General features: G+C 34.8%; 1 protein-coding gene across 5 annotated transcripts in view; it reads left to right on the top strand.

Moving 5' to 3' along the window:
* The window catches only part of RFX7 (regulatory factor X7), a 151,993-nt gene that overhangs the window by 43,461 nt on the left and 92,301 nt on the right, over positions 1-16,231 (top strand). For all 5 annotated transcript variants that reach the window (XM_082387999.1, XM_082388000.1, XM_082387997.1 and 2 more), the window contains exon 3: positions 10,302-10,335. In XM_082387999.1, the coding sequence (XP_082244125.1) occupies positions 10,302-10,335 (34 nt within the window). The remainder of the gene's footprint in view (positions 1-10,301; positions 10,336-16,231) is intronic.

The following is a 16,231-nucleotide window of genomic DNA, read 5'->3' as shown; positions in this document are numbered from 1 at the left end:
AAAGCAGATAAGAACTGTGAGACAGTAACTATTTTTAAAGCATTTTGGGTTATAAAAATAAACAGTACTTTCTTGATTAGTCACCGGTAGCATCAAAATGATTTTTTCTTAGTTTTATGATAACAATTATTTGTTTTTCATTGAGGTAAAATTTACATAACATAAAATTAACCATTTGAAGTGTACAGTTCAGGGACTTCCCTGGTGGCGCAGTGGTTAAGAATCCGCCTGCCAGTGCAGGGGACATGGGTTCGATCCCTAGTCTGGGAAGATCCCACATGCCGCAAAGCAACTAAGCCTGTGTGGTGCAACTACTGAAGCCCGCGCCTAGAGCCTGTGCTCCACAACAAGAGAAGCCACCGCAGTGAGAAGCCCATGCACCACAATGAAGAGTAGCCCCCGCTCAACACAACTAGAGAAAGCCTGCATGGAGCAACAAAGACCCAACGCAGCCAAAAATAAATTAAAAATAAATAAATAAAGTGTACAATTCACTGGTATTTAGTACATTCACAGTGTTGTGTAACCAACACCTCTGTCTAGTTCCAGAATTTTTGTCATTACCCCAAAATGAAACCCCATATGCATTAAGCAGTCACTTCCCATTCTCCTGTCCTCTCAGCCCCTGGCAACCACCAATCTGTCTTCTTAGATATTGTGGGTATTTTATATATATGAAATCATATAATATGTGACCTTCTGTGTCTGCCTTCTCTTACTTAGCATAAAATTTTTAAGATTCGTCCATGTTTGGCACATGTCAGTACTTAATTCCTTTTTGTGGCCGAATAATCCCATTGTGTGGCTGTATTGCATTTTGTTTATTCATTCATCCATTGATGGACATTTGGGTTGTTTTCACCTTTTGGCTCTTGTGAATAGTGCATCTGTGAATATTTATATACAGGTTTTTGTTGGCATAGCTGTTTTCATTTCTTTGGGTATATACCTAGGAGTAGAATTGCTGGATTGTATGGTAATTCTGTGTTTAACTTTTTGAGGAAACGCCAAACTGTTTTCCACAGCAAGTCTACCATCTTGAATTCCCACCAGTAGTGTATAATCGTTCCAATTTCTCCACATCCACACCAACAGATCCCAGTTATATTTAAGATTACATACTAAGTAATTGAATCAAAATGTCTGGATAGTGGGATTCAGGGTAGTTTCTGTTTTCTTTTTTATATTTTTCTGGCTACACCTTTTAACCTTTATAGAATTAGCCACTATTACTATGGTTATTTTTTTAATGTAAAATTTTATTTGTTCTCATTTGAGCAAACTAAAAGTAAATGCTTCACATTCATTATCGACAAGTGTAAGGTTAAAATTCGTTTTATATGATGGACTGTGAGCTGAGTTGTAATCCACAAAAAAGATCTGAAGTTTTAATATATTTTAACAGAAGTATTTTACAAGAGAAGAATGTAAGAGTTTGATTTGTCCTGGCAAGACTAGAATGCAAAAGGTTCTTATGGTTGATGTATTACACGGTACCTCTGCTACCTCAGATTTTCTGTGGCTGAAGTCTCGTATCTAGTGTTCACAGATCTCTATTTCAGCAACACAAGAATTTTGAATCAAGAATATAGGAATTGTGAGTCTGAATTCAAACTTGGGACTCCAAATAAATTTAGAAGTAGTACTGAACTTTTGGATGGAGGCCAAACTGGTGTTGGAAGAGATGAGTGGGAGTCTCTTAGAATGATATTATTTGCATTAAACAAATAGTTTAGAAACAATTTGTTTAAAGTGGGGAAACAGAGGTTCTGAAATGTTTTTAGCAAGAGAAGTCTCTAAGTGTTCTTTCACGCATCCTTTTACTTAACAGTGTATTTATTATATACCATGTGTGTTTGGCCCATGACTGTTAATTTAGTTATTGTAGCATATTTTAAGTCTGAAGAAAGGGAAATATTACAGGGTATTTTTGTGAAGTGTTTCTTTGAGGTAAAGTAGGCTTAGATTAAGTTGATTTGTTTTTGTTTTTGTTTTTTAAACACGTGCTTCTTAAATTTACTCTCTTTTGTGTAGTCCTACTGGGTAAGAAAGTTTTCCCCAGCTTCACTCTGTAATTTGATTTAGGGAAAACAAAATATGCTTTCTCAAACTGTACCCCTCTTCCTTAAGTTTTTATATGCTCTCCTTGCTGGTGTGTTTTCCCCTTTTCCTTACTCCATTGGTCTAGGATTAAGCTTTACTTTATAACATTGTGGTGATCTGACTTGATATGCGAAGGTTGAACTAAAAGATTTAGAAGATGAATGATTGGCATGTTTCATAAACTTTGTAATTACAATAGCACAGCAAAATTATGATCCTGATATTTTGTTTTTATCTAATACCAAAATACCAGGTTGATACTATTTAATTAAAATGTTTACAAAATAACGATTTTTTTAAAAACTCAGTGAGACCAAAAGTTTAATGCATATCAAATATTATTAATTATCAACAATTCAGAAAATGTCAAAAACCTTATAAAAATATGAATGTTAAATATATGTTATTTGAACATAAGCTATTTGTGGATAAAATTAACAAAATAGTTTTATTCAAAAATAAAAATGAAGAACACTTAAGTGCAGGTTCAAATGTGCATCAGTGGTTCATTATCGAGCGATGATCATATCTTTGTGCATATTTTTCCTGCTGCTGAAGAAGTTTTCTTAAACTTAACAAGTTGAAATAATGGTGAAAAAATAATTACAATCCCCAGTATATTCATAGATAATCTCATTTCTTGTTTGATAGCTTTGAGATTTTTAATTTAAATTTTATATATTTAATTTTTGTTTTTGATTGAAGTTTTAATGCTCATAGTTTAATGAGTCAAAAAGGTCTTACAGGACTAGCTAAGAACCACAGTCCCCCAGCCACTAACTCATTGCCTTGTCAGAGGGAAAAGCCAAGTGCAATAAATACCTCCTCTCTCTTTTGCTCTCTTACCTCCTTCTCGTGACTAATATCAGCCCACTGGAAACCAAAAGGGAAGGAAGCCATATAGATACAATGCATAAAGGCCAACGTCCTTTTGCAGAGGGTGGGAATTGGATCTGAAAGGGCAAACAGGAAAAATTTAGCCCAATAGTTTTAATTTCTAAGACACCACTTTTTAGTGACTTTTTTTTTTTTTATAGTAATATAGTACCCAATTTTTGGTTTTTACCTTTGTGAGGATTAAAATTTTTTTCCTTCTTTCATGGTCTTCTTCCTTCCAAGTGTGGGTTTCATGCCCCCCTTATAAGGGGAATGTTCTGTCTTTCATATTAGAGATTTTCCCCAGTTGTATACCCATCTGAGTGAATTTAAGAGTGAGGCACAAAAAGCTGACAGGAAGGTCTTTGCTGGTGGATGGGGCTTCTGCTTTCTCATTCAGTAGGCCTGAAGGGGGACTTACAAATTTGCATTTCTAACTAGTCCCAGGTGTTGCTAGTCCAAGAATCACATTTTAAGAACTATTTTATTAAGGCGACTCACATCTATGAGAGGAATGGATCGGAAGGAAGCAGAGGGAAAGTTAAGCTGCAGTGCGGAGAGTTCTGAAGCTAGAATGGCCCATCAGAGATGTCCAAGTTAAGACAAAGAGCTGGGCCTTTAATACCCACATGTTGATCAGCCTCTGGATGTGGGCTGTCCCTGGAAGGAGATATGACCTTAGGGAGTGAAGTTTTCTTCAGCATAGGTATCCCCATAGGGGGCTGACAACTGAGGGCTTTCTGCTGGAAGCACTCCCAGCAGGTGTCGGGGACAGAGTCCTTCTTTCCTGAAAAGGGGAAATGGGACAGTATATTACAGAGTCCATGTATGCTCTTTCCCAGTCATTTGCCGAGCTTCTTTGGATATGTAAGTTTGTGTTTTTTGCAAAATTTGGGGAAATTCTGGTCATTATCAGATATTTTTCTGTCTCATTATCTTCTCCAGTGGTACATAATTAGACCACTTGATATTGTACTATGAATCTCTGAAGCTCTGTTTATTATTTTGAAGATCTTTTTCTTTCTCCTTTCGAATCAGTAAAATGTATTGATTTATTTACTGGTTTAGTGTCCCCTTTTCTGCTGTAGCTGATCTCCTTTAAGGTAATCCAATGAATTTTTCATTTCAGATATTGTCCTTTTTACTTCTAGAATTTCCATTTGGTTCTTTCGTTTTGGTTCCATCTCTCAGCTGAGATTCCTCCCAGGTGTACATTTATTATGACCATATTTTCCTTTAAATACTTGAATGTGTTTGTAATACCTTCTTTGAAGTCTTCATCTGCTAATTCTGATGTCTAGGTCATTCAGGATTTTGTTTCTTTGAGCTGCTTTTTTTTCTTGACTCTGGGTCTCTTTTTCCTTTGTTCTGGTAAATTTTGCTTGTGTAATGGGTATTGTGAGTGATATGTTGTAGACTTTGGATTCTGTTATTTTTCTCTGATGAGTGTTGATTTTTTTTATCCTGGTTGCCAGTTAACAGGGCTGGATTCAAACTCCAACATTATCTCTTCTGTGTTAAGTAACAACAAAAGTCTCAACTCACATCTTTACACCTTCCAGCTATTGCTTTTTGCTGGTAACCTTGGAGTCTTCCCCAAATGAAGGTCATCTGAATATTTGGGCATAGTTTATACAGAAATTTTGTGGCATTTTCCTTTCTGGGATTCATCTTTATTTTACAGTGGCTCTGGCAGCCCTAGACTTTGTCCTGTGGCTCCTCAGCTAGCAAGAAGGCAGATTTCTGCTTCCATCCTGAGTGAGTGTTGCTGTGTGGGCAGATAAGTGCTGTCAGGCAACAGCCCTATAAATACAGCTCCTACCTGGTGCAGTTCCTTCTTTTAAGGATGGCTTCCCTCCAGTTGCTACCTGTTTTTGGTCTTGTTTGTTTTTATATTTTAATGTTTGTTTTTATATTTTATCCACAGTATATAATTGTTAAGGGTGGGAAGGTTACTCTAATATAAGTTAGCTTGTCATTTCAAAGCAGAACATTACAATATTGAAGCATTATTCTATTTTAGTTCAGTCAGTCAAAACATCCATTATTCAAAGAATATTTTAGGAAATTGTAAAACATCCACTAAATGGAATATTACAATACATTATGTTAAATTTTTTTTTTTAAGGGATAAGTACATTTTTTATTTATTTATTTATTATTTATTTATTATTTATTTTTGCCTGTGTTGGGTCTTCGTTTCTGTGCGAGGGCTTTCTCTAGTTGTGGCAAGTGGGAGCCACTCTTCATCGTGGTGCGCGGGCCTCTCACTATCGCGGCCTCTCTTGTTGCGGAGCACAGGCTCCAGACGCGCAGGCTCAGCAGTTGTGGCTCACGGCCCTAGCCGCTCAGCGGCATGTGGGATCTTCCCAGACCAGGGCTCGAACCCGTGTCCCCTGCATTGGCAGGCAGATTCTCAACCACTGCGCCACCAGGGAAGCCCTATGTTAAATTTTTGAAACAAAATTTGGAAACAACAAGGATGTCTGCTATCACTGCTACTCTTCACCTTTAGATGAGAGATTTTAGCCAAAGTAATTAGATAAGAAGCGGGGGGTGGGGGTGGGGGGAGGTCTAAAGATTGGAAAGGAAGAAAAATATTTTCATTAATTGTAAGTGAAATTATTATCAACAAGAGAATCTACATACTATTAGAATAGATAAGAGTTCAGGAAGGCTGCTGGATATAAGGTCAGCATAGAATACCAATAGTTTTTCTGCACATCAGCATGCACATTAGCAAAAGCCAATTAGAAAACATATTAAGAAAAAAGAGATACAGTTTACAATACCATCTACAAACTACCTAGTACTCTATAACAAAAGATATAGAGAAAATTACATGACATTTTTAAAGGACAGACAAGAATAAATTCAAATTATCAGTCAACTCCCCCAGTTCAATCTATAACATCAGTGCAGTTCAATAAAACTCTTAGGACTTTTGTTGAGTTGGAAAAACAAAAAGCTCACCTGGAAATGAGAGGTCCAAGAATTATCAAGGCTGTTCCGAAAATGATTGAGGAGTGTCGTACAAATTCAAAGTGTGGTGTTGGCTTAAGTATAGACAAGTAGATTAATAATAAAACTGAAAAAAAGCTGGAAACAGATTCAAACATATATGTAAACTTGACATAATAAAATAGAGAACAACTGGTTTGCCAAATACCAAACAAGAATAAATTCTGATTAAAATAAAGATCAAAAACAAAAAAGCTAACTTCAAAAATTTTAGAATGAAATATAGAATGTCTTTAAAACCTTAGCTAGATAGGATTTCTTATGACAAAAAACACAGGTCATAAAGGAAAAAAATTAATAAATTTTACTAAGTCAAAAATTTAAACTTTAGTAAGTTATTAAAATGTACCACTAACAAACTTAAGATAAGTATATGTAACAAACAAAAGATTAGTATCCAGAATATATTAAGAACTACTACAATTTAATAAGAAATCATCAACTCCACTTAAAAATCGGCAAAAGCCAAGAACCAACAGTTTATGGAGGAGAACCCATGTGGTCAAAAAGCAGGTGAAAAGGTATACAACAATGCTAGTAATTGGGATAATGACAAGGAGTTTTTCATACCCATTAGAATGGTAAGTTTTTTTTTTTTTAAAGGAATTCCTTTTTTTAAAAATAATTATGTATTTATTTATTTTTGGCTGTGTTGGGTCTTCGTTTCTGCGCGAGGGCTTTCTCTAGTTGCGTCAAGTGGGGGCCACTCTTCATCGCGGTGCGCTGGCCTCTCACTATCGCGGCCTCTCTTGTTGCGGAGCACAAGCTCCAGACGCGCAGGCTCAGTAGTTGTGGCTCACGGGCCTAGTTGCTCCGCGGCATGTGGGATCTCCCCAGACCAGGGCTCGAACCCGTGTCCCCTGCATTGGTAGGCAGATTCTCAACCACTGCGCCACCAGGGAAGCCCGTAAGTTTTTAATATATGTCAACATAATATATGTATCATATATAAATGGCATATGTATATACATTTTTTTTTCATGGAAGTTGACAGGAAAATAGGGACTACATATACTGCTGATGGAAGTATGAATGTATACAAGTGCTTGCGAGAGGAATTCTGTAATACATAATAAAACTGAAAAGATACATCCATGAATCCTAGAAAATCAACTTTTAGACTTATAACTGAGAAATTTTTTATTGTGTGTACCAGGAGACATGTACAAAGACGTTATTGCAGCATTGTTTGTAGAAAAAGTGGAAAGTACATAATTGGCTTTCAATAGAGGAATAGATGAATAAATTTGATACATTCATTCAATGGACTACTTTGAGCAGTTGAAATAAATGGACTTCATCTAAGTGCGTCAACATGGAAAGATCTCAAAAACAAGGTTGAGTGAAAAGGACATTTGCAGAATATATACAATGTAATGGCATTTATATAAACATTTAAAAGCTTCATGGAGCAATAGTGTATGTTGCTTGTAGATCTAATACAGGTATTGAAATACCACCTGGGAAGGTTATACATCAGATTAATGATGGTTGTGTTTGGGAAGGTAGGGGAGGGTGTGAGACTGGACAGAAGAACAAAGGGGACTTAAATGTCTTCTATATCCCTCTATCATGTTTGTGTTAAGTATGAAGGGCTAGATTTAGATGTGTTCCCATTTTACTTTGTAAGTTTATTCTTTAAAAGGCTGTCTTTTACATATTCTTTTCAGAGATTTACCAAGTTGTTTGTTTGTGATAGGAAGTCACAGTCATCCTCCTTAGATATCCTGTAGAGCAGTCAAGTTTCTCGTAGAAGGGGAATATATTTAGATCTATTGTTTTTAAAATAATCACATTTTCAAGTTCATATTAATTTCTCTAAAAACACTTTCTTAAGTGGTCCCAAAGAGTTGTCTTTATATGGGGGACTAAATGTCTGTTTGTCATTCATTTATTCAACAGATTTTATTGAACATCTAACATATGCCAAATGATAATACAGCAGTGAGCAAAACAGATGAATCCTGCTGTCATGGAGTTTAAATTCTAGACAAGGAAGATAGCCAGTAAACAAATAAATTAATAAAAATATAAAATGGTGGTAAGTGCAATAATGAAATTTAAAACAGGATAAGAAGGATAGAGCGTGATGGAGAGTGTTTTACATGAGGAATTAGTCAGGGAAGAAGTGTCTGTGAAAGATAATATTGAGCAAAGTCATGAGGAAAGTGAACAGATAAGTTATATGGGAGAAGATTCTTAGATGCTGACCAAAAAAGCCAGTGCAAGGCCCTACTCCTGCCTTGAGAAGCAGCATGGAGGACAGCGTGGCAGGAGCTGAATGGATGAGGAGTAGACTAATATGAGATGAGATTAGAAAGATAGCAGAGGGCTGGATCATACAGGGCTTTGTTGGCTATGATAAGGACCTTGGAGCATAGGACTAATGTGGACGGTATCACTCTGGCCACTTGGTTGAGCATAGCCCACAAGGTTGGTGGTGGGGATGTAAAAATAGAAGCAGGGCGACCAGATAGAAGGTTATTATAACAGTTTTGAAAAGAAATGATAATGGTTTAGACCAAGGTGGTGAGAAATGGTTGTTTTGGTTTTTTTTAAATTTATTTTTGGCTGTGTCGGGTCTTAGTTGCCGCACGCAGGATCGGCATGTGGGCTTCTTTCTAGTTGTAGCACTCAGACCTGTCTCTAGTTGTGGCACGTGGGCTCAGTCTTTTCTCTAGTTGTGGCATGCGGGCTTCTATCTAGTTGGGGCATGCAGGCTCAGTAGTTGCAGCATGTGGGCTTAGTTGCCCCGTGACATGTGAGATCTTAGTTCCCCGACCAGGGATCGAACCCGAGTCCCCTGCATTGGAAAGCAGATTCTTAACCACTGGACCAACAGGGAAGTCCCGGTTGTATTTTTGATATATTACTTTTTAGCATCAATTCTTAATCTGTAGATTACGTTCTTATCTCAGGGAAACTGTGGGAGTTATTAAGAAGAGGGAAAAACAGCATACTTTAGCTGCTAATGAGTGAGAAGCTATACACACAATCTCCAAAGATTTTAAACTTCTAAAGATCTTCTGTGGGATGGTAAGGAGGGGATTTCAGTTCCTCTTACCTAGAGGTATCATTTACTTTTCCTTTCAGTCATTGTGAATTTTGCAGTTGAGCTTAATCCAGTCATACTTTGTTCTTTAAATAATGAAATTTGAAATTCAAGTACAGGTGTAAAATTTTGAGGTTACTGATTGAGTTAACTGAATTGTGATTTAAATACTTATTTTTTCTTACTCTATAGATTAACTGTATAGCTATATACAAAGGTAAATAACCACTTTTTTTTGCATTTATTTGGCTCTAGAACCTTTTATGGAAAATAATTTGGTTTGTAACATCTATTCAAGATAGTATATAAACTGTCTTTGAACTTTTGCATGATTTCATTGCATTTGCACTTCGATGTGTTAAAATCCAAATTATAGTTCAGTTATTTTATACTGGCTTCATTTGTATTATATATTAATTGTTCACTTATATTCAGTAGTTCAGTTAAATTTTTATATAGTGGCTTTTTGTGTTATTTATTTCTAAATATAGTCTTTCTCTCCCACTTATTACCATATTAGCTAATCTTTATTATCACTTATATGTCTATGGATTCCATGCGTGTGTGTTTGTGTGTGTGTGTGTGTGTGTACATGAGGGAGGGGGAGAAAGAGAGGAGGGGAAGAGAATCTACTTTTTTTTTTTTTAATTTTTTGGCCATGCCACGCGGCATGCAGGCTCTTAGTTCCGCAACCAGGGATGGAACCTGCACCCCCTGCAGTGGAAACGAGGAGTCTTAACCACTGGACTGCCAGGGAAGTCCTTGAGAGAATCTACTTTGTAATAAGTCTTTAGAAATACAGATAATGTTACACCATTATGGCTTTTAAATGCTAAGCAAATCATTGTCCAGAGTGGCAGGCATACAGTAAAAATCATAATTCATTGTAAACTCTGTGTTCTATTTCTATGTGTAATAATACATCTGCACTTTTATGTATCACTAGAAACAAACTTTGTTCAAAAACATCTTTTACAAAGATAGAGCATAACAACAATAGGGTGACTGTAGCAGTGAACTCAGAAAATATTCTGATCATGCTTTAGGATTGAATTTAGTACAATGAGTGGGAAATAGATTTTTGTTTTGCTTTGTGAAACATGCAGTTTTAGGGTATGATGCCTAATCTTAAGAAGTTTTGCTTTTTTTTTTCATAGTACAGATAACGAATTACCATGTCTGTTTGAAAATACTTTGAACATTTAATAAATTTATCAGTCTTATTAACTTAACTTTCTTTTTCTTTTAGCAAAACTATACAATCTAAAGTGGACTGCATTTTGGTAAGTAAAATAACTAATCTTAAAGTTCTTTTGTTATAAGGCTTTTCCCACTTATAAAATAAAACATTTTTGAGTAAATATTTAAGTATAACTCAATTTTAGTGAATAAAACTTGACATTTAATTACAACCCTAGGGGTGAACTGGCTATGTGCTGTCTAGATACTTTCCTATATCCCATCAATAATGAAATCATAATCCGACGTAATTGCATGTTTTTGAAACTTACTGGCTTTTACTAAAGATCACTTCAGCATTTAATAAAGTGAATGTTTATTTTTCTGTTCTAATAACTCTTAAAGGATTTGTTAAAGAAAAAATTCAAGATGTTTGATGGGTTAAGTTTTGTTGTGATAGTGTATTTTTTGTATTGCGTTGCTAGACTTCAGGAATTAAAGCCACAATAATAGTTTACATTCAGGTTTGACTTACAGACTATAAGAATTTGTTTAAATGATAGCTTTTTAAAATACTTTATGGGTTGGTTTTTGTTGCTATAATATACTTTTTATGTTTGGATTGCTGGCCTTCAGGCGTTAAAGCCACAAAAATAGTTTAAATTTAGATTATGTTTTTAGTTCCTTAGATCTTTTCTTAAACATATGAGGGAAGAAGTATGCAGCTACTGAGACTACTGGAATAGTACTGACTTCTTTCATGGAAGTGTTTATTAATGGAATGTTCCCTAGGCTCTAGAATATTCAGTGACTCTGCACTGTTAGATTCCCCAAAATGGCACTGTAGTTAGTCCTCTTTCTATATTTGTGATATCAGAACTTTCTTATTCAGGTTCAGGTCTTCACTATAAGCTAACATTTTTTTGTTAGGGAGTAAGTGTCTGTAGTGTCTGGTGCTGAAATAGTATGTGATCTTATTAGCTTATGATATTATTATTAGTTTCTAGGTAGGTGAGTAGATAACAGTACTTCATAGGAGAACAGGTAGTTTGATCAGTTCTCCTATGCCTTTCTAACCTAATAGTTAAGAAAGAGGACTTTGTGGGGATGTTTTCCCCTTTTTTTCACTTACCTTTATTATCTTTTTTTTTCCACAGTAACCCTCTGAAGTAGATAATCTTGTTACTTCCCTTTTACAAATGAAGAAACTGATGCTCTTGCATTTACTTCAAAAAATAATTATTGAGCCTATGCTAGATAAAAGGGATACAACATTAAAAGGACATGTTGCCTTGCCCTCAAGAAATTCAGTCTGTTAAAATAGATTTAATAGTGCTCTTATGATCTAGGGAGGTGGTGATTGGGGATGGAGGGGCGACCTTACCCCCACCCCCCAGAGCATTTTCTGAATCTCCCATCTCTGGAGTCTCATTGTTTATATCTATCACTCAGTAACTATTGCATAATTACTCTGTGCTAGACCCTGTCTGGGTGTCAGAATACAGTGGTAAACAAGACAGATACAGTTGCTATCTAAGACCTCCTGCCCCCCCCTTTTTTTTTTTTTCAGTATCTGAGATAATGTTGGAGGATTATTGAATTTTTTCTTTTCATTGAGAAAATTGAGACAGAAGACTAGTATAATTTATTAAATATGGCATTTATAAAATACTAAATAAGAACAAAAAGGGTTTTTTTAATCTTTCAAGAGTTCAGAAGTGTTTATATTTTAGCATAAGTTTTAAAGTTATATGTATTTGATGAACAAGATAGTAAGATCTCTGTCTTCATGAATCTTACATTTTATTGAGTGATAGTAAGATCTCTGTCTTCATGAATCTTACATTTTATTGAGTGAAGTAGACATTAAATGAATGGTAAAATAAATAAGCATTATAACTTCAGATAACAATAAATACTATTACAAAATTTTTAAAGGCAAAAGGAGACAACTGATGGTGGGTAAGATAACCTCAGATTGGGTGATTAGGAAAAGTCTCTGAGGAAATGACATTTGAGAGAAGACCTGAATAATAGGAAGCCAGTCTTGTGTGAAGATCTGCCAGTAACACATACTAGGCAGAGGGAACAGAAAGTACAAAAATTCTGAAGCAGGAATGAGTCTGGCATGTTTGAAGAATACAAAGAACCCAGTATGCTGGAACTTATGAAAGGAGGAGAGGATGATAGGAGAAAAGTCTAGATAGGGCTTATTTAGCTATGGCAAATAGTATGTATTTTCTTCTAAGTGAATGGAAAGTCAATTAAAAGGTTTTAAGTAAGAAAACAGTATGATCTAGTTTTGTTTTTTGTTTTTTGTTTTTGTTTGTTTTTTAATAGCTTAGCTGTTGTTGGAAAATGGGCTTGTAGGGGGATAAGAGTAGAAGCAGGAAAGCCAGTTAGGCTATTGGAAAAGTCCAAATGAGAATATAAGGCTCTTGCTCAGATGATGGCAGTGGAAGATGGGGAAAAAATAGATGAATTCAAGGCATATTTTCGATATAAAGCCAGTAGGCCTTGCTTGCTGACGTATTGAAGGTGAAGGGAGAAACAAAGAGGAATTAAGGATAATTTCTTTTGGTCTAAAGGATTTCCTTTAGTATTTCTTACAAGGCAGGTTTGCTCATAATGAATTCTCTTGATCAGTATTTATCTGTGAATGTCTTTATTTTACTTTCAGTTTTGAAGGATAGTTTTCCTGGAGATAGAATTCTTAATTAACAGGGTTTTTTTTTTTTTAATTTCATCTCTTTGAATATGTCATTCCACTGCCTTTGGCATTCATTGTTTCTGATGAGAAGTCAGTCATTAATCATGTTGTTTTCTGGTACATGATGAGTTGTTTTTCTCTTATTGCTATCAAGATTCATTCATAAATTCATTCACTGTTTGTTCACTCACCCACCTACTCTTGCTTTCAACAGTGTGACTATCTATGTAGGTGTGGATCACTTTGTGTTTATCCTACTTTGGGTTTGCTGAGTTTGCATCTGTAGATTAATCTGATTTGGGAATTTTTCAGCCATTATTTCTTCAAATACTTTTTGTGTCCTTTGAATTCCCCTCTCCATAGGAAGCTGCCATTGCACAGCTGTGGAAATGATTGATTTTATCACTCTAGTCTCTGGGGCTTTGTTTCTTTTTTTCTGATTATTTTTCCCTGTGTTCTAGTTTCTCTATTTTTATTAAGATTCCCTATTATTTCATTCCTTGTCATCATGTTTTCCTTTTTATGTTTAAACACAGTCAGCCTCATCCATGTGGGATAGGTCATGGGAGAAGCGCCAAGCAAGAGTAAAACAGACTCTCACAGTACCTGAAGTTCAGCAGTTTTTAATGACCAAAGACTTCTCAGTTTGTTGCCTTTCATCAGTTTCCAAAGCCCTAAAATCATTCTTTTTGACAATTTTTCATCATTTTAGAGTTATTTTGAGGGGAGGATTTGCTGGCTATTCATTCCATTTGGTCTAGATAGCTCAGCTTTCTCACATAGATTTTATCATGTTTTCTTCAAGAAGTTTTATAGTTTTAGCTTTTTCTATTAGGTCTGTGAACCATTTTGTTTTAAATTTCTATTTGGTGTAAGGTGAACTGCAGTGTTTATTTTTTACCATATGGATAGATATCCAGTTGTTCCAGCATCACTTATTGAAAAGTCTACCCTTCCCCAATCACCTCCTATATCAAAAACCATTATGTGTGGGTCTTTGACTAGAGTCTCTTTTTCCATCAATTGCTGTCTCTTTCTTTATGACATCACCACACTGTCTTGTTTACAGTAGCTTTGTCAAAAGTCTTGACATCAGGTAATGTGATAATTCAAATTGGTTTTGGCATTTCCATACAAATTTCAGAATAACCTTGTCAATTTCTTTCAAAAAAAAAGTCTACTGGGATTTGTTTGTAATCACAGTGAATTTATTGACAGATTTGGGGCCAGTGGACATCCTAATGACAAGTTTTCTAATCCATAAGCACAGTATATCTCCATATTAGTGGATTCTTCTATAATTTCTCTCAGCAGTGTTTTCTAGTTTTCTGTGTATAGGTTTTATATATATTTTGCTTAAATTATTCCTAGATATTTTAAGATTTTGGATGTTATCACAAATGGCATTAAAAAGTGTTTGTTATCCAATGTTTTGTTGCTAATATTTACATTGACCTTGTGAGTATGCAGACTTACTAAATTCTCATATGAGATGTAGAGTTTTTTGGATTTTCTACCAAATCAATCATATTATCCATGAATAAAGAAAAGTTTAATTCCATTTCAGTCTAAATGTCTATTTATTCATTTTTCTCACCTTATTCACAGCTAGGACCTTCAGTTCAATGTTGAATAGAAATGGTGAGAATTAGATTTCCTTCCCTTGTTCTCAGTCTTAGGAGAAAGCCGTTTATTCATTCACCTTACAATGTGATGTTAGCATTAGCTTTTTTATGAATGCTCTTTTCAAGTTGAACATGTTCCCTTCTGTTCCTATTTTGCTAAGAGGATTTTTATCAAAAATACATGTTGGATTTTATCGAATGATTTTTCTGCACTTACTGAAATAATCACATGGTACTTCTACATGATTCTATTAACAAGGTGAATTAACACTGATGGATTTTCCAAAATCAACCATCTTTGCATTCCCCTGGTAAACTCCATATGGTGCATATATTTCCATATGTTGTGTTATACTTTTATATATTGCTACATTGGATTTGCTATTTTTTTAAAGACTATTGTCTGTGTTAATCAGGACTTTTGATCTGCTGTTTTCTTATAATGTCTTTTTGTTTTTGCTCTCTGGGTAGTGTTGGCTCATGAAATGAGTTTGGAAGTGTTTTTCCTTTATTTTTTGAAGGGATTTATTTAAAATTAATATTATTTCTTCTTTAAATGTTTGGGGTTTTTTTGGGTTTTTCTTGGCTGCACTGCACGGCTTGTGAGATCTTAGTACCCCAACCAGGGATTGAACCCAGGCCCTCACCTGGACCGCGGCAGTGAGAGCACAAAGTCCTAACCACTGGACTGCCAGGGAATTCCCTCTTCCTTAAATGTTTATGGTAGAGGTCACTAGTGAAACTATCTGTGGAAAAGGTTTTAGTTATGAAATCAGTTTCTTTAATTATTATAAGGTTATTAAATTCTTAAATTTTTTCTTCATGCAGTTTTGGTGTTTGTGTCTTTCAAGGAATTTGTTCATGTTTCCTATGTTAGTGAATTTGTTAGTGTAATGTTCATAATATTTCCTTATCATCCTTTACTATCTGTAAGATTTGTAGCAGTTTCCTTTCATTTCTGATAATGGCCATTTGTATCTTCTTTTTTCTTGATTAATTTAGCTAGAGTTTTAAAAATTTTATAAATAAAATTAGTTATATTAAATAATTTTGTTACTTTGTAAATAAACTTTTGGCTTCATTTATTTTCTTTCTTGATTGTCAGTTTTCCATTTTGTTTCTTTCTCCTCTAGTATGTGTTATTTTTTTTTTTCTTCTGCTTTACTTGGCTTTAATTTACCCTTAGTTTTCTAGCCCCTCAATAAGGAAATTTTAAACTTTTTTTCTTTTCATTGTAAGCATTTAATGCTACAGATTATCCTCTAAGCACTGGTTTAGCTACATTCCATAAATTATGTTGTGTTTTCATTATCTTTCAATTAAATTTTTTGTCTATTTTCCATTCTGATTTATTCCTGTCCCCATGGAACACTTAGATATAGGCTGATCAGTTTCCAAATAGTTGAGTGTTTATTGAATCTTGTTTATGGTATATCTTAGTGAATGTTTCATATGTACTTGAAAAGAATGTATATTCTAGTGTTATTGGATGGACTGCGCCCTCTCTCTCTCTCTCTCTCTCTCTCTCTCTATATATATATATATATATAGATATATAAACTGATATATGTATATATCAGTTGGTTATTGTTTTTCAAGACATATTTATCATTACTGATTTTTTTTTTTTACTTATTTCAGTTATTGAGAGGGATGCCTAAAATC

This window comes from Balaenoptera borealis, assembly GCF_965194805.1.
Source record: "Balaenoptera borealis genome assembly, chromosome: 3".
Taxonomy (NCBI): domain Eukaryota; kingdom Metazoa; phylum Chordata; class Mammalia; order Artiodactyla; family Balaenopteridae; genus Balaenoptera; species Balaenoptera borealis.
Note: the sequence above shows the minus strand (reverse complement) of the source record. Positions and strands in the feature narration are given on the sequence as shown.